This window comes from Salvia miltiorrhiza, chromosome 7 (genome assembly GCF_028751815.1).
Source record: "Salvia miltiorrhiza cultivar Shanhuang (shh) chromosome 7, IMPLAD_Smil_shh, whole genome shotgun sequence".
NCBI lineage: Eukaryota > Viridiplantae > Streptophyta > Magnoliopsida > Lamiales > Lamiaceae > Salvia > Salvia miltiorrhiza.
In genome coordinates this window covers 19610393-19629527 of record NC_080393.1, presented here as the reverse complement: position 1 = coordinate 19629527, position 19135 = coordinate 19610393, and the positions used below count along the sequence as shown (strand labels likewise).

General features: G+C 36.3%; 1 protein-coding gene across 2 annotated transcripts; it reads left to right on the top strand.

Annotated features, from left to right (window-relative positions):
- Positions 1-4012, top strand: LOC130993236 (uncharacterized). Of its 2 annotated transcripts, none has more exons than XM_057918055.1 (7): positions 1-869; positions 973-1075; positions 1192-1257; positions 2278-2448; positions 2546-2642; positions 3495-3641; positions 3765-4012. In XM_057918055.1, the coding sequence occupies exons 1-6, from the start codon at positions 278-280 to the stop codon at positions 3624-3626; spliced, it is 1161 nt and encodes a 386-aa protein (XP_057774038.1). In that variant the 5' UTR covers positions 1-277; the 3' UTR covers positions 3627-3641; positions 3765-4012. The 2 variants fall into 2 exon arrangements, with proteins under 2 accessions (XP_057774038.1, XP_057774039.1); XM_057918056.1 differs by having other exon boundaries at positions 50-869; positions 3565-3641.
- Positions 4013-19135: the final 15123 nt, after the last annotated feature.

The following is a 19135-nucleotide window of genomic DNA, read 5'->3' as shown; positions in this document are numbered from 1 at the left end:
ATAAGTTATTTCATTAATGATTATTGGTCTAACATTCATACTATAATTGAATCCCTCTAATTTTAGTTATCTGAAGTGTAATTACTAAAAAAGGCAGTAATCAGAAACAACAAATTAGAAAAGATAAAAAAGAAATGCAAATTAGGAAAAGCGAAGGAATCGAATTCGGTTTCAGCTTGGCTTTTACTTGAATCCCTAGAGTCAGAGAGAGAAACAATCGAGTTGAGCTCGCATGGGAGTCTAGAGAGAAACACATTGGCATTGGCATGCAATTGTGATGGGGAAATACAATCTCATCATCTACATTACGGTGGCCGTAGGGCTCCTGCTCCTCGTCTCCCGCTCCTCCCACAAATCCAAGCCCCAGGGCCACCGCCGCCGCCTCAAAATCCGCACGCACTTCCCCTTCGCCCCGCCGGCCGACCCCCACCACCACCACAACCCCCCGCCCGCATTTGATCCCATCGTGTCCGAGATCGAGCTCCGCCGCGAGGACAGGCAATGGGAGCACCTCTACTTCCAGACGCACCACCACGAGCCGCCGTCGGCGTCCCCCGCGCCGCTGCCGGCGCCGGCTCACGAGTCGCAGCCGGAGTGGGAGGATTTCGCCGACGCCGAGGACTACTTGAATGACGAGGAGCGCTTCAATGTCACCAACAGGCTGATGCTATTGTTCCCCAAGATCGATGTCGACCCCGCCAACGGCTACGTCAGCGAGTCCGAGCTCATTCAGTGGAATTTGCAGCAGAGCCGGAAGGAGGCCATGCATCGGAGCCAAAGGGAGATGAACACTCACGACAAAGATAATGATGGCTTGGTGTCTTATGCTGAGTATGAGGCTCCCAGCTGGGTTAGAAACGCAAACGCGGGTCATTTTTTCTCCTATATTTCTACTCTATCAACTTCATTAATTTCGGCTTTGAATTATTAGTAGCAACAAAGCCTAATGCGGCTGACAATGCCTCTTTCCAGATAATACTGCATTTGGATATGATTTTGGTTGGTGGAAAGAGGATCATTTCAATGCATCTGATGCCGATGGAGATGGTCATTTGAATATCACAGAATTTAATGAGTGGGTTTCCGACCAACTAGAAATATTAACTATCTCAAGGAATGAGAGCCGTTTTACCATTTCTATGTTCAGTGTTGGCTTAGCTGCTGCTGTTTTCTGTTTCCTTTTTATTGTAGCTTTCTTCATCCAGCTGATGCAACCAACCCCAAGCTGCTTCTCTGGTTGTGCAAGGAAGAGATAAGGTGCTTCAATTTCTATAATATATTTTGCTTGATACTTTGGTCCCATTGCTCCCTTGTTTTCTGGATTTTTTGTTAGCTTTGTGGATGTATCCATAAGGATGTATAGATTAAATGTCCTCGCCTGATCAAACCCCACTCTCTTTGCCCAGTTAGTGTCAAATACCTTTGTTAGATGGCCTAGTGTCGTGGTTGTTGTTAAAGGTGTGTATCAAGACATTAAGTGCTAAATTGAACAGCTCTTTCTGGTGATATTTGCATATTTAGGGAAATCATTAGTTTTTCTCTCGTTATATCCTCTTCCCGACTCCCCCTTATTTAATGTATTGATTGATACCATCCACAAATGATTTTGGCTTTTCAATCTTTCTAGCTATGTTGTAGTCTGTAATCCTTGATACCAGATGAAATTCTTCTAACAATAGCATGTTTCCGAAGATAAGTTACTTATTAACATTTTATACTGATACATAACATTTGCTAGTCAGAGGACTGTGGCTATGTAGTTAAGAAGAGTTATGCATATACTTAATAAATGTAGCTGGTAATGTCCCATACTCGGAATGTGCGACTGTATAATTGGTTCATATTTTTATCAAGTTAATATACGAACAAAAGTTGCTATGGTATTAGATTTATTATACTCAAGTTAATATCCTTCATGTTGTTTTGGTGGAACGCTGTGATACATATTTACTGTCACATGATCGCCTTTTCCTGCATACGATTATCTTATCAAGCTAATTGAGGGTGTTGATTCAAGTATGGACCATTTAATAAACATGGGCTGAAGATGCTGATTATAGATGATTAATGTCTTCAATTTTGGTGTTACACGACAAGGAATGATTTCCATTCAACAGAGATTTGTAATAAGTAGACAGTGAACTGCCATATTTTGGTGATTTTTTGTTGTTTGATTTACATTTTGGCCATTATCTCCATGAGCTGACTGGAGAGCTCATAGTATTACATCATGCTATGTTGCTCGTATGATATTTTACTATCCTTTGTTTGTTTCAGGGAAAGAGATGGAGATAAGGATGGTATGGTTAATTTCCAAGAGTTCTTCCACGGGATCTTTGACCTGGTCAGAAATTATGAGGAGACACATAATGATAGTGATGACTCTGATGATTCACTTGAGGCCCCAGCTAAGATGTTGTTTGCTCAGCTTGACAAAGACGGCAATGGGTAATCAGCCGAGGATCTCTTTTTTTTAATTGATTGATTTATTTAATCAAATGCTTTTATGATTAGAATGGTAGCTAAACTTATTTGTCTGCTCTAGATATTTGTCCGACGTAGAATTACTACCCATTATTGGAAAGCTCCACCCGCCGGAGTATTACTATGCTAAACAGCAGACACGCCATATACTGCACCAGGTATTTAACGCACTAAGATTTTAATGAGTTTTATAGTTTTTATTCAATGAGTTTGGGTATTACTTGCTTATTGCTAATATGCTTTAATATCCTAAACATTTTAATGAGTTGATTTTGAGGAAGGGCATTAGAGCAAATCACAATTTTCATGAACTTACATGCATTATATGGATAGTATATATGATTGCTGATGCATTCAAGGCTGACATTACCGGTCCTAGATCGCCCTGGTACTCTTCTAAGTGCACTGATTTTGAATTAACCTTTTTATTACATGAGGACGAAGGATGAAGCTACTATTTTCCTCTCAGGGTGTGTTCTCTCTGGTTGTAGATTTATAATGAGAAAAGGAGGGATAAAAAAAATTTCACCCTTTAAATTCCTCCTTTCTTGTCCCTCATTTCCTACAAAATAGGATTTTATATGTGTGCTCTGCAAAATATATGTTAGAATTGATATTGCTTTCTGCAAAAGGAAACACACACGGGAGGGAATAAGTTTATTAGGCTTGTTCTTATGAAACTGAAGTGATGCATGTGAGGATTAAAACTCATATCATGTACCTGCTGGGAGGAATCTCTCAATGACTGCATTATATAATTCAGAAGGTCTTCATCTCGGATACTCCAATTTTTAACAGAAAATGCTAGTTGGCCTTGGCTTTTCGGTTTAATCAGTTGGGAAGAATCCAGGTCCAGCTACTGGTATATGATATTAGAATGTTTGTCAATAATATATTAAATGTTAACATTTAACATTAAATTGTGCTCCTGGAACTGTGTTAACACTGCATGCTGGTAAAAATGCAATTGATCGGACAATGGTAAAGTTTCCTGTTCCTGAATTTTTCAGGCTGATGCAGACAATGATGGACGTCTGACCTTAACAGAGATGATTGAGAGTCCATATGTTTTCTATACAGGTGTCTTTACAGATGATGATGACGACGGTGGTGAATATGTAGTACATGACGAGTTCCGCTAGAAACTGGAGTAATAGGTAAGCACTCCAATAATGCACATATGCTTGTTTTTGTCTCCTTACGATCTGGAAAAACATGCTCAATTTTTTATGGATATTACAAAACATTTCACTCACATTGTTCTCATGCTTTAATTCCAGTATACTAAATAGGGTGAGGCGAGCAATTAAGACGCGAAAATCTTGATTTGCTGTGTGTTATGGGAGGGATGTATAGGCTTATCACTTGTGGTAGTTCCTCAAGTTTATACCTTTTTTACAGTTTTGGTTATTCTTTTTATCTTGTATAGTTTTTACAGAAGAACTGCTTTGATTGTACCATATTATATGAAACAATCTTCAGTTTGGTTTTTGTTGAAAGCAAAGGAAACTCTGGAAAATTATTGTTTTTTCTTTGGAGCACTTTCTTTTTATTTTTAATTTTTCTGAAAAGAGGAACTACTTATCTGCTACTCCATTACTTATTAGCTGGTCCCGGCATGTTGTGGAGAAATGAAATCACAACAGAAACTACTTTATCTGCTAGTATTTTTTATTTTCTGGAGCTAATCATTAAATTTTTTATTTTTTAAAGAACTTCACATATTTTTGATTTTGTGGTACTTTTGGATTCAATTAAGGACACGGGTTCGTTTGAGAATTTTGCATCGAAATTCTTCGAATTGTAGTTCTTTCTTCTTTTAAATTTTCGAGAGAATCAATTATAGTAGTAACTCTTTTTTGTTAGAAAAATGAAAGTAATTCCCTTTAAAGATCTATTTTAAAAATTAACATATATATATATATATATATATATATATATCTTTAACATTTTCTAATTAAACCCCAAATTTTTTTCACTGAGATATTTCTAGTAATTACAAAATTTGTGATTAAAGTCTTCAATTTTGAGAGTACTTATTTAATCTAATAAATTAACTCTAGGAAATCATTTCAGATAATTTCGGAACTCTCATTTTCTACGGTTGTTAACATAACAAGACTATATTCATATTTTAGCAATAGTATAAGAGCAGGGGCGGCCTACGTCCGCCCACGATAACATAGGCCACGTGCAAATTCTTAAATTTGGATCATTTATTTATAATTAAGAAAAGAATTATATTATAAAAATATGTGATTAAAGAATACATTTTTTTATCAATTTACTTAATAAATATATAAAACTAATAATCAAATAATATAAAAATTTAGAGAGAAAATATAACAATAATCTTTACATGAATATGATGAACTTAGAATGTCCACGATATTAACACATACAACCTAAATATAAAATTAGAATTTCATCAATTAAAACTATTAATAGTAATAATTAATGAAAATAAAAAATTGAAAGGTATAAAATATAGTTTTAAAACTTTTAAAGAAATTAACTTCCTTTAGAATTGAAAGATAATACTGTATTACAAAAAAAAAAAGCTAAAGTGACGTTGGGATTGAAACCAAAAAAATGATATTCGGTGCTAACAAGTATTGATCCCTTGGTCAAGAAAATTTAACAGGGCCCTTCATCGCTACACTACATTGCACAATTTTAATTATTATAAATACATATATTAATCAACATATTTTTGGAGTCCCTTTTTTTTTCGGAGCTCTGTGCAGTCCACCACCCTACACAGGGCCTAGAACTACTTCATCATACCGTAATTAACTCTCTCATTACCACTAATATTATGGTGTTCGATATCTATCAACGAGGAATAATAGTACTATAATTCACAAGTTATTATAGACGTCATTAATTTTTTTAATAAATTACACAAAAAATAAATGTCATTTTATTATTTGATTCATTTTTATCATTTATTTGAAGTTATAAGAAAAATGAAAAAAACTAAAGTTTTTATTTATATAATTTGTAAAATTAATAATAAAATTAAAATAAAATAATATAAAAAAATTATGTTAACGTGAATTACACGTTTGCAGTGCTCTCGACATGGCAAGGTAGGTATTTAGCATATGATTCATCATCCACATATACTCATAATACTAAGGTTTACAGAAAGAAAAAAACTTAAAAAGTTCAAATATTTACAACATTCGGGTATTTAAGATATCTACTTTTTAGGCAACTATGAATTAATGATGATGTGCAAGTGCATATGCATAAGATTGATATATTGGAAGAAATAATTACATCCAAAGCTGGAAGCATTAGTTGGCAAGTGATACAAACTGCATTCCTCAAAATAATCTTAAAACTCCATCACTAAACTCAACCCCCAAAAAAGAAAAGAAAGAAAGAAGAATATCTATGTGCAGAAAAACCCAAAATTTCCATCATCAAAGTTGAGAGCATAGCTCAATGGATCATAGCAGAAGGTGAAATCATTCCTCTGCTTCTTCCTCATTTTCCTCATCTCTGCTCTCACTCTCCGCACCAATCTCTTCAACATCTTCTTCCCATAAACATACCCACAATTTGACTCACCTACACCTCCTTCTCCCATTCTTGATATCAAAACAGCTCTCTCCCTCTCTCTCTCTCTATAATTTCTTGTTAAGGAGAGAAAAATGATGGGAGGAGTATGGTTATATAGATAGATATAGGAAAAGGGTGTATGTGGGTTGAGTGGGGTGGGGTGGGGTGGGGGGGAGTGTGACAGTGACTTTTATTTGTACAGTTAGCTGTGTGTGTAATGTAGATTGAGAGATGGAGTGAGAGAGACAGATGATGATGCTCTTTGTGCTGTCTCTGTCCATTCTGCAATTCTGCTTTGCCATTTGCAGATTTCTTGCTTTTATATACTATCAACTTTTCATCTTACTTTCTCATATGTGGGAATTCAACTGCCTTTTATCTTAATCTTCTTCTTGATTATATTCATATTCTTGGAGGAGAAATACTATGATATTATCCCTTCTCTGCTCCTAAATGATTGCCTCATAATTTGCATTGCATTAAACTCTTTAAAGGAAGATCATGACTTGTTGAACAAATGATGATCTTCAAATTATTAGAACTTAAAAAGTGGGGAATTTAACTCTATTTGCTCTCAATCAATAATCCAAAAAAATAAAGAATTTTTATTGATAACATGAGTGAAATTCTGAAATCAAACACTTATTTGGGGATAAAATTTATCTTCAAATAGGGCACTTAATCGAAGATGAAAGGAGTATTTGGTTGTGTTATGCAAATGTCATTTGCAGTCATAACTTATTAAGAAAGTGTATAATTTCATTTTCTTGCCTCATGAAAAATCAAATAAAATAGATAATTTACACCGAAATAATGATAAAATTAAAAGTTGACATATTCTACTAGGAAATTCAGCGATTGTCTCATACTTATAATTCCATCTTCAAATATTACACATATTGGGATTATGCAATAACTCGTATAATTCAGCTTTAACTTTGAGTAGGTTTTTGATATGGATGTATGCCTACAATTCATGTATGTATTCTAACAAAACAATTGTAACTTGTAAGTGTACGTCCAATTAAACACACTAGAATTTGAGTGGACCACACTATATGCGAATTTGTGTTTATACTTTTCATAGTGAAGGGTAATAGTATCTAATATGGAGACATTATTTTTTGTAGAAAATATAGTAGTATCTCCAATACATTTGTGATGGGTCAAAATCTAATCCACGAGTCTATAAGCTAGCAAATGTAATAAAATCAGAAAGCCCAAAAATGGGAAACCAGCTTTTTGGAGTAGAAATTAAATCATTTCTATGTAAAGCAAGTGTCTATCCTATAAATAGGGCAAGGTGCGTAGACATGTTGGAAGTTGAAATTATATGCCAAAGTTTCTTACATTGAGATTTGGTCGCAATCTTGAGACATGTGACTAGATTTGGTGCCTCTCCCTCCCCCTATTCCTATATTGAGATCCATTAAATAAAATAAAATAAAATATACTACTCTTATAAGTATTGTGAAACCCTCGTGACTATTATCTAAAGTGCATATCGGATGAATTCCGCTTTTATACACTAATTTATAAGTTACCCCAAAAAAGCAAATTACACTTAAAATGCTATAGAATAAAATAATGTTGATTTGGACTAATAAGTTTGTGTCACATCTCACAATTCTTTTATAGATAAAACTGTGAAGCCGAAGATGAAAATATATTTATGTTCTTTATAAAGATGGTCCCTGGAGAGAGAGGGTGGATTGTGTGTTGGCCCCATTCTTGTATGGATATCTTCTTCTTTTTGTATGTAGAAATAAAACTCTCTTTTATCTTAAATTTGTCATAAGCATAAGAATCTTTTTTCTTATGTAGAGAATAAGGTCAACATCTTTATACCTGATTTCTTTTCCACAACTAAAAAGAGGAAAAAATTTAACAATGAGGGGACCTTTTTCCAAAATTTATTCTCATTTGGGCCCCTGTTTTTTGGCCTACTTTTTTCTTTCTTATGTCCTTTTCTTTTGCCAACTTTTCTTCTTTGCTCTCTTCTCACCAGTTGCACTATCCTTTCCGCTGGATAATACAATACAAGGGACATTTTTTTTTTATATTCCTCTATTTAATACTAAAAAATACTAATAGTACTTTTTATTCGGATATACTCTCTTTGTCTCGTTATAAATGTCCCATTTTTTTATAATGGAATGTCCCATTACAAATGTCTTCGTTCATGTTTTGGCAACATATTCTCTCATTTACTAATTATACATTTTTTTATCTCCGTGCTTCAAAGTAATTAACACATTTCTTAATCTCCGCATCTAAAACCATTAGATTTTCGCATGATTGAAATCTAAACCGTTTATTAATGCTATGTTAAGTTCTTGAACTTATATTTTCATTTTATTAAGTAAGCGCTCAACCTTTTTAGAGGGTGTTTGGCTGAGCTTATAAGCTCCTCAAAACAGCTTATAAGCTGTTTAAAAGCTTATAAGTCCCTTCAAAGTGTTTGGCAAAATAAGCTCCTCAACAGCTTATGAGCTCCAAATATAAGCTGCAAGAGCTTATAAGCTCCCCAAAAAATAAGTTCATCTACCTCAACTTATTTTTTTATAATCTCATATGCAACAATCTTTTTACAAATATTTTCAACTATAATTTATTATTTTCATCATGTATCATTTAAGTTCATTTTTCTTCGATTTTCTCTCTCTAAAAAATTCTCTCTCTAGCTTATAAGGTCAATTATCCAAACACTTTGACACAGGGGCGTAGCTAGGGGGGGCTAGAGCCCCCCCCCCCCACATTTTGAAAAAAAAAATTAATAATATGTCTAAAAATGTTGTTATTATTATTATTATATTTGTATTTTAGTAAAAAATGTCTAAACGTATTGAATGCCCCCAATTTTTTTTTAGTAAATGTTGAACTATATTATCTATGAAAATGTTGTTATTATTATTATTATATTTGTATTTTAGTAAAAAATATCTAAAATGTATTGAATGCCCCAAAAAAAAAATTTAGTAAATGTTTTGAACTATATTATCTATGAAAATGTTGTTATTATTATTATTATTATATTTGTATTTTAGTAAAAAATGTCTAAAATGTATTGAATGCCCCCAAAAAAAATTTTAGTAAATGTTTTGAACTATACTATATATGAAAATGTTGTTATTATTATTATTATATTTGTATTTTAGTAAAAAATGTCTAAAATGTATTGAATGCCCCCAAAAACAATTTTAGTAAATGTTTTGAACTATATTATCTATGAAAATGTTGTTATTATTATTATTATTATATTTGTATTTTAGTAAAAAATGTCTAAAATGTATTGAATGCCCAAAAAAAAAATTTAGTAAATGTTTTGAACTATATTATCTATGAAAATGTTGTTATTATTATTATTATTATATTTGTATTTTAGTAAAAAATGTCTAAAATGTATTGAATGCCCCCAAAAAAAATTTTAGTAAATGTTTTGAACTATATTATCTATGAAAATGTTGTTATTATTATTATTATTATATTTGTATTTTAGTAAAAAATGTCTAAAATGTATTGAATGCCCCCAAAAAAAATTTTAGTAAATGTTTTGAACTATATTATCTATGAAAATGTTGTTATTATTATTATTATTATTATTATATTTGTATTTTAGTAAAAAATGTCTAAAATGTATTGAATGCCCCCAAAAAAATTTTTAGTAAATGTTTTGAACTATATTATCTATGAAAATGTTGTTATTATTATTATTATATTTGTATTTTAGTAAAAATGTCTAAAATGTATTGAATGTCTCCAAAAAAAAATTCCTGGGGCTACCGCCCCCGAACCCCCGTAACAGTTCACCCCCCCAAAAAAAAATCCTGGCTCCGCCACTGCTTTGACAACTTATAAGCTCTTAAAAATGACATCTTATAAGTTCTTGAAACATCTTATAAGCTCTTTAAAATAAGCTTAGCCAAACACCCTCTTAGTACTTGTAGTTAATTTATGCATTTTCCGTTTATTCACTTTTACAAAGACTATTATGTGTATTATACACGCTAAAAAATTGTTATAGAGGACATCTAAATGTTAACAAAATAAAAGTTGAAAAAATTAATGCAAAGGAAAAAAAGTTTCGAGTAGTTCAGAAGCCATAGAAAAAAGGTTAGATGTTGTGTCATTTTATTTAGATAACTCACATGTCAAATATCTTTTACTTTAGTTGATTGACTTTGAAAGTAGACTGTCAAATAAATCCAAAGTCACAAGCTTATTTCCGCATATGATTAAGCGGCGAGATACAAAAGGTACAAACTTTTTTTATATACTCATCAATTTGATAACATAATGTTGTTTAAGAACCAATAAATGTACTACAAAATAGTGGTTTTAAAATAATGAAATTGGGTTTGAAAAAGTGGGAATCTCTGGAATATGTGGAAAAGATGTGCATTCTGTGAAAATTGTCTTTCACGCTACAAAAGTGTTTCCTCGGGCCCAAAATTGTCCTTTCGTACTTGCATGTATCTCCATATCAAAAATGTCATTTAAGTTGGTATTTTTAGGTCCCAAACAAATACTTCCTCCGTCCTACTGTATGTGATATCTTTTTTTAGACACGAAAATTAAGAAAAATATATTTTATTTATAAATAGAAAAATGAAAATATGTTTAAAGAATAAAATCTTTACCAAAAAGGAAAAGAGTCTCACTTACACTAGGACGCCTTAAATAGAAAGAGTCTCAGATACAGTGAGACGGAGGGAGTACACATTTGTATATTTATATGTATTTATAATTGGATTCAAAAATATTATATTCATTTAATTAAAATAATTGATCTTTATAGGGCTCAAGATATCATAACTATTTGTACTTTTTAAAAATAGAATAAAATAAAAAAATGAAAATATCAAATAAATTATCTGATCTTTTGATATATACGATATTCTTAGACTTCTATTGTTCCGCAATTCTTTCATAACTTTACTTGGTATATGACATTTTATTTAGCATAAACAAGATGAGTAATAAGAAATTACAATCAAAATCTATGTGCATTAATTCTATCATGAAATAAATAAAAGGTCTAATATCATATTTTGTATTTTTCATAAAAGTAAACGCCGTGAAGTGATCAAGTTATGAAACATTAAGATAAGTAAAATCCATGAATGATCAATTGAATTTTCTGAACAAGCAATTAAATGTGTTCTTATATTTTTCAAACGCGATTGTCAGTAATCAAATGCATAAAGTTCAAAATTCAAATTAAAACATACACTGAGACGATGGAATGGGTAATTCTCACTTTATATTAATCAATTATGTATAATAGTTCAATTTTTTCGACTTTTTCCAATGTGTTGCAGACTTGCAGAGATGTTTTTCATTTTCGTTTCTACATGTCTACCTTCCCACATTATTGTTTAAAAAATCCCAATATTCTATCTATTACAAATTTATATCATGAATAATAACAAGTATCTCAAATTAATCAATAATTTTATGAAACGTCCCCATCATTAAATTTTATTTGACGACATTTAATTGCCAACTATAAAATGTTTGATGTACGTTGCACATGTCACATGTGCAGCATAATAAAATGTTTGCAATGCATTATGATGTACATTGCACGGGAGGTATAATAAATTTTCTTGTAACTAGAATAGTTTTTAATTTCTTTTTTCTTAATTTTAATATTTTAATTTGTAATTATGTTTCTCTATTTATTTTATGTAAAAAAATTATTAATGTGACATAATTATGTATTGTTATATAATTATAACATAGTATATAGGGTTAATGGCTTTTAAAACCAGGAACTTTGAGACATATTATGCTTTTAACCTCTAATAAAATATTGTGTCTGTAAACCACGAACTTTGAGCATATTTTAGTTTTAACCTCTAACAAAATATTCTGTCAGTAAAACCACAAACTTTTAATTATTTCTGATTTTAACTATGGGAACAGTATACGACCACATACATAGATTTAATTAGGGTACATTCTGTGTGATTATAATTTGGGTAGATTTAATTTTTTTATTTTTTTTAAGCATTAACTAACATTGTTTAACATTTATTAATCACATCAACTTGTTATAAGTTGTGTAAGATTAAAATGCCATATATGTGACCGGATATTGGTCACGTATTTGAAATCGGAAATAATTAAAAGGTCGTGATTTTACAGACATAATCTTTTGTTAGGGGTAAAAACCAAAATATATCCAAAGTTCGTGGTTTTACAGGCAGAATCTTTTATTATAGATTAAAACCATAATATGCCCAAAGTTTGTGGTTTCACGGGCCGTTAACCCTAGTATATATTATACTCATCCATCTCATTTTTCTTGCCTCATTTCTTTTCGATAGGAAAATTAAGAAGAAAATATATATTGATTAAAAGTGGTAGAATCCACAATTTTTGAAAGTTCAATTATTACTTTTTGTAGAATAGAACAAGAAGAAAGAGACTGTTTTAAAAAAAAAAAAAAAAAAAAAAAAAAAAAAAACGAGACAATAAAAATTGGACGAAGGGAGTAAATTATTTTAAAAAATATAATCTCATTCAACAATTTTTTTTTTTAATTTAGTTATATAAATCTTTGTTATTTTATTTTAACTATAATTGTGAAGGTTATTCTAGTGTAGATGTGTTGTCTAATGGTAAATTGATAATATCTAAGGTTAAATGTCTATTATTTGTGTTTACCATTACACGATGATTCAATTTTTATTCTTTCACAAAAGAGAAGTAATAATTTACTATATCATACGTCTAATTAATATATTTAAACAAGTATTAATCCATAAAAATGGCTATTTTTATGAAGTATTATACAGATGGATTTTTTTATAGGTTCCTTATTAAGAGTGGATAAAAGAAATTAACTCATAATTAGGGATGTCAATCGGACCAACCCATCGAATTTCGAGTTAGTCCTATCAGATTACGGGTTATTCGTGTACGGGCTAATAGGGATAAAAAAAATTCAAATTAGAAAATTCTAACCCTAGCCCTAAATATTCGGGTTTGAGCTAGCTCATTGGCTAGTCGACCCCAAAAATTTATTTTAAAAAAATTAACTAATACTTCCTTCGTCCACGAAGGAATTTTCTATTTTTCCTTTTTGAGACGTCCACAAAAAAACTTCCTATCTATTTTTGGATTATACTCCACTACTTATAAATATCTCATTACTCTTACTTTTCACTACTCTCAATACTAACACATTTTCATCATTTTCAATACACTCAACAATATTTTTCTTAAAACTCGCGTCACTTCCTCCTAGGAAGTTCTTTCGTGGACGGAGAGAATATATTTCTTTTGATAATATTATATTTGTAATAAATAAATATACACGAATAATTAAGTAACATTTCAACATCGACTTAGATAATAACTAATATGCAAGTGTTAGAGATATAAAGATGCAACATTTTTATTAAATAAGTATTAAGTATTGTAGTGGATAAAATCCGACTGACCAGAAGTCAGCGGAACCCTCGCTAGAGGGACTAGCGAATTCTCTGCTCGGGGCGACTTCCCTGCTCGCCGCGATTCCTCTGCTCGGGGCGACCTCCCTGCTCGCCGCGATTCCTCTGGCGCCTCGCCAGAGGAGTCAGCGAAACCCTCGCCAGAGGGATCAGCGAATTCTCTGCTCGGGGCGACTCTCCTGCTCGCCGCGATTCCTCTGGCGCCTCGCCAGAGGAATCAGCGAAGTCCTCGCCAGAGGAATCAACGATTCCTCTGCTCTGGCAGAGGAGCGACCCCTCTGCTCTGACAGCGGCATGATCTCTCTGCTCGGGCAGAGGCGTGGCCCCTCCGCCCTGGCAGCGGCATCATAGTAAACATCTCAACACGAAAGCAAACAAATGGAATTATACGCTTACGAAAACCTAGTCAAACGTGGGTGACTAGGTCAAACGAAAGTCGCGAAAGATCATTTCCTAAAAATTCGGAGCTGCTAGGGTTTCAAAGAACATTCCAACAAACCCTAGAAGGGCAGCGACGTGGAGAGAAAGAAAGAAACGAGGTCAGGGATACGATCCCCCAAATATCGGAACGACCAGGGTTTAAGGGGACGTGCCAGCAAAACCCTAGCCGTCAGGCCTATACCTATATATACTACTTCATTAACACAATGGGGGAGGCCGTCATGAACACTAAAACTAATACTTACGATCATTCCCATTCTAACACATTCTCTAGCATTATTCTGCCTCCACGCTCCCAGCCTTAGGTTTTTCGGTGATCAGATCAACCGGGACGACCCAACGGCCCTCGCTCATTGCTCAATCGCCTTCAACTCCGTCTACCAAATCGACCCGATTCAATATTTCATTTACTTTCAATTGCTTTCAATACGATTTTTATTACAATTGTTTACTGACTTGAGCGTCGGAGGCCCTTCCATCGACACCCCCACCGGTGCTCTTCGGAGGGCTCTAACGTTGCTTGTGATCTCAGGTTGCTAGTTCCCATCGATCCAGACGTGTCTGACGTCACTTCCGTGATTGTTGGATTCATCCCCCACAATTTGGCGCCCACCGTGGGGCCCTAGCAATCAAACATTCTCGACGAACAATCATCGAGTTCTACCATGAGTACCCAAAACGAACATTCCCGACGAACAATCAAACCCCCTGATCGGGCCGGGTATACCGGAAAATCATATGTCCTACAAATACCAAGTTTAAGCCTAGCCAAAAGGGCATAGACTCAAACTGGAGGGAAAATGATAGATAATATCAAATTCTAAATACCCTACTTACTATCACATAAAAAGAGTTCAACAAAGTTTCAACTACAGTTAGTTCAATCACCACCATCGCCATGCCCCAATCTCCACACCAGCCCCTAAAGTAGCAAGGATGAAGGCCATGTGAGCACAAGGACCGCCCCAACCCAATCAAGTAGTGTTAAGAATAATAAGAATGCATTCGTACAAGGGCGATTCAGTCAAATAAACAGGTACGACTCCATTGCCCAACATCATCTTTAAGAACATGCTTAACCTTTACACTACCATGAATATTGTGATATTATTGACCGTGTTGCCCAAATGAGGTTTAGCTTCTACTTTTCATATTTGAAAGTCATCAACCAATTCACCCCCATCGGGGCTTATCATTTGTTATCATACATTTAAAGTGTTGGCTACGTTGTCTATTTGCCCTTATTTTAGTTTATATATGATAAGCATGTAGTTCATATTGCCCCTATCCACCCCATGGGGCTAAGTCCTAATTTATTTCGCTTAAGGGTTATTACCCCCATCGCCCTGTTGGGGGCGACTCCTAAGTTTTTATATGAAAATTATTGTCCCTATTGATCCAATGGGGCCAAGTTTCAATTTATTACACATATGGGTATCGCCCTCATCGCCCTGTTGGGCCCGATTCTTAAGTTTTATACATGAAAACTATCGCCCCTATTGACCCTAAAAGGCTAAGTCCATATTTATTATAAGCAAGAGCTATTGCCCTTATCGCCTCGATGGGCCCAAGTCTAAAATTATCATGCATAAGATTATCACCCCTAATGGGCTCCATAGTTCAAACAACTAAGTCTAAATGGGGGGTGAATCATGACAATTAAATTTGATAGTAAAATTTAAGAGGAATCAGCGAAACCCTCGCCAGAGGAATCAGCAAAATCCTCGCCCAAGGAATCAGCGAAATCCTCGCCAGAGGAATCAACGAAGTCCTCGCCAGAGGAATCAGCGAAGTCCTCGCCAGAGGAATCAGCGAAATCCTCGCCAGAGGAATCAGCGAAGTCCTCGCCAGAGGAATCAGCGAAACCCTCGCAAGAGGAATCAGCGAAGTCCTCGCCAGAGGAATCAGCGAAATCCTCGCCAGAGGAATCAACGAAGTCCTCGCCAGAAGAATCAGCGAAGTCCTCGCCAGAGGAATCAGCGAAATCCTCGCCAGAGGAATCAGCGAAGTCCTCGCCAGAGGAATCAGCGAAACCCTCGCAAGAGGAATCAGCGAAGTCCTCGCCAGAGGAATCAGCGAAATCCTCGCCAGAGGAATCAGCGAAGTCCTCGCAAGAGGAATCAGCGAAATCCTCGCCAGAGGAATCAGCGAAGTCCTCTCCAGAGGAATCAGCGAAGTCCTCGCCAGAGGAATCAGCGAAGTCCTCGCCAGAGGAGTCAGCGAAATCCTCAAAAAGCGGAATCAGAGAAATCCCCAAAAGGCGGGACCAGAGAAATCCACAGAAAGGCAATCACAGGGAGTTCGCCAAAGGAAGAGTCAGAGAAATTACGGCAACACCAGTCAACGAATGCAAAGATGTCATAAGGAAACCCTCAACCATATCAAAATCAGAGAAATCCAATCAGAGGAGTCAGCGAAATCATCAAAGGAGGAGTTAGCAAAATTTCTAAGGAAAAATTTCAGCACTTTGATTAAAAGGATAAACACGCCATTTCACATGAAGGAAACAATCATCACATCTCAAAGCTCCAAAGACAAAGCGACAGAATGGCATCAAAGATAAATAAACGCAAAGTCAGATCAAAAGATGGGTGGATAATATTGACAACCAGAGGGGAAAAATCATCCCTCAACAACATCCACAGTGAAATTCAAAGTACTTACAGGTACAGCCTCAGCTTTGCTGAGGCGCTCTACTACGCTGGTAACGTCGTCGTCACGCTTGGCCACCTCCTCTTGTTCTTTTTCTCTCTCTTTCTCCAATGCATCATAATTATTAATGCACTGGATGGCCGCCCAGACTCGGGACTCCATCTGCAAAGAAATAAAGTGGGTAATGTCAGAACAGAGAAACAACTTTTGCCAGAAGAATGGCCTTCGCCAGAGAAATGGCTCTCGCCATAAAAATCAAGAGGCCATGTGCCACGAGTTAGATCTCCTCGATGATAAACGGAACAAAGCAAATATCAGACTAGCTTCCTACCAACAAAGCATCGCCAGACACTACAACAAACATATCCGCACCCGCACATTTAAGCCGGGCGATTGGGCGTTACGAAAAGTGTTCCAGAACACCAAGGAACCAGAGGTGCGGGTAAACTGGCCCCGAATTGGGAAGGACCATATCTGATCACCAAAGTGATTGGACGTGGAACATACAAGTTACGATCGACAGACGGACGTGACATCAACAACAGCTGGAACGCCATCCATCTCAAACAATATCACGCTTGATCTCTACGCTTCTACTCTATTTCATAAGGTCTTCCGAGACCAACTCAATCTACTACACGTTTACTGACCTTTGCATGCAGGTCAAAGCTACATTCGGGCTTGATCCCTTAATTGGGTATGTAGGCAGCTCTAAGGAGCGCAGCCCCCCTCCCCCCTCCCCCTCCACACCCAGGAGGGAAAAACTTCAAATGTAAAAGGCGCAAGCCCGTATCACCCCGCATATACTGCATTTAGCCTTAAGTTTAAACAACTAAGTCTAAATGGGGGGAGAAAATTTTCATGTTAAAGGCTCACGCCCATCTCACCCCGAACTTCTTGAATTTAGACTTAAGTTTAAACAACTAAGTCTAAATGGGGGGAAGAAAACTTCATGTCAAAGACGCAAGTCCGTCCCACCCCGAACGTCCTGAATTTAGACTTAAGTTTCAACAACTAAGTCTAAATGGGGGGGGAAGAACTTACATATACGAGGCACAAGCCCGTTTTCACGCAAAACCCGAGGTAAAGACCCGTCGTGTCCATCAGCGCAAAGAGCGCATCTCCCAAACTGAAATTTTTTTCGCTTCGCCAGAGAAATGGCCTTCGCCAGAGAAATCACACTCGCCAGAGGAATGGCTCGTGTCAGAGAAATGGCCTTCGCCAAAGAAACGACTCTCGCCAGATAAATAGCCTTCGCCAGAGAAATGGCTCTCGCCAGATAAATGGCCTTAGCCAGGGAAACGACTCTCGCCAGATAAATGGCCGTCGCCAGAGAAATCGCACTCGCCAGAGGAATGGCTCGTGTCAGAGAAACGGCCTTCGCCGGAAAGATCACCAAAAGAGCGGGGAAATCTCCCGCCTAAGGGCAAATTTACTCTTATGCCCTCGACCACGCGAGGCGCATGTTTTAGCAACGAATTTACTATTTTACCCCCAGCATGGGTTTATAAATAGCCATGTACGCGTAATCTGAAATCTACGCTATCTTTGCTTGCAACACTACAACAATTTACTCTCGTGCTCTCAACAATCCAATTACCCTCTCTCACCTTTCCAATCAAACACTAGGTACAACTCGCGGTTCAACGACAACTCACCAATTAATTCTATATCTACTCATTTATGGCTCAACGCCACCGTAACGCCCAGCGCCATTAGATGCATTGGGGCCTCTGAAAGAGCCGCAGGTCTAGGACGCCCAGCGTTATGTCACCTTGACCATTTAATACCACGTTTTTCCGGCTCACCTATTTCATGCGAACTGCCGGGAATAAAAGAAAAGGGCAACGCCCTGCTCACTATGCGCACTCTATACAAGTTAAATTGCACTCCATAGTTAAAAAAATTCCAACTATGGAGTGGGGGACAAACTGTAGTGGATAAAATCCGACTGACCAGAAGTCAGCGGAACCCTCGCTAGAGGGACTAGCGAATTCTCTGCTCGGGGCGACTTCCCTGCTCGCCGCGATTCCTCTGCTCGGGGCGACCTCCCTGCTCACCGCGATTCCTCTGGTGCCTCGCCAGAGGAGTCAGCGAAACCCTCGCCAGAGGGATCAGCGAATTCTCTGCTCGGGGCGACTTTCCTGCTCGCCGCGATTCATTTGGCGCCTCGCCAGAGGAATCAGCGAAGTCCTCACCAGAGGAGTCAACGAAACCCTCGCCAGAGGGATCAGCGAATTCTCTGCTCGGGGCGACTCCCCTGCTCGCCGCGATTCCTCTGGCGCCTCGCCAGAGGAATCAGCGAAGCCCTCGCCAGAGGAATCAACGATTCCTCTGCTCTGGCAGAGGAGCGACCCCTCTGCTCTGACAGCGGCATGATCTCTCTGCTCGGGCAGAGGCGTGACCCCTCCGCCCTGGCAGCGGCATCATAGTAAACATCTCAACACGAAAGCAAACAAACGGAATTATACGCTTACGAAAACCTAGTCAAACGTGGGTGACTAGGTCAAACGAAAGTCGCGGAAGAT

Excerpts from the sequence above, each read along its gene's own strand:
- LOC130993236 (XM_057918055.1), top strand. The coding sequence starts at position 278 with ATGGGGAAATACAATCTCATCATCTACATTACGGTGGCCGTAGGGCTC. Across the intron at positions 870-972 it reads GGTTAGAAACGCAAACGCGG|ATAATACTGCATTTGGATAT; the intron begins GTCATTTTTTCT and ends GCCTCTTTCCAG. Across the intron at positions 1,258-2,277 it reads TTGTGCAAGGAAGAGATAAG|GGAAAGAGATGGAGATAAGG; the intron begins GTGCTTCAATTT and ends TGTTTGTTTCAG.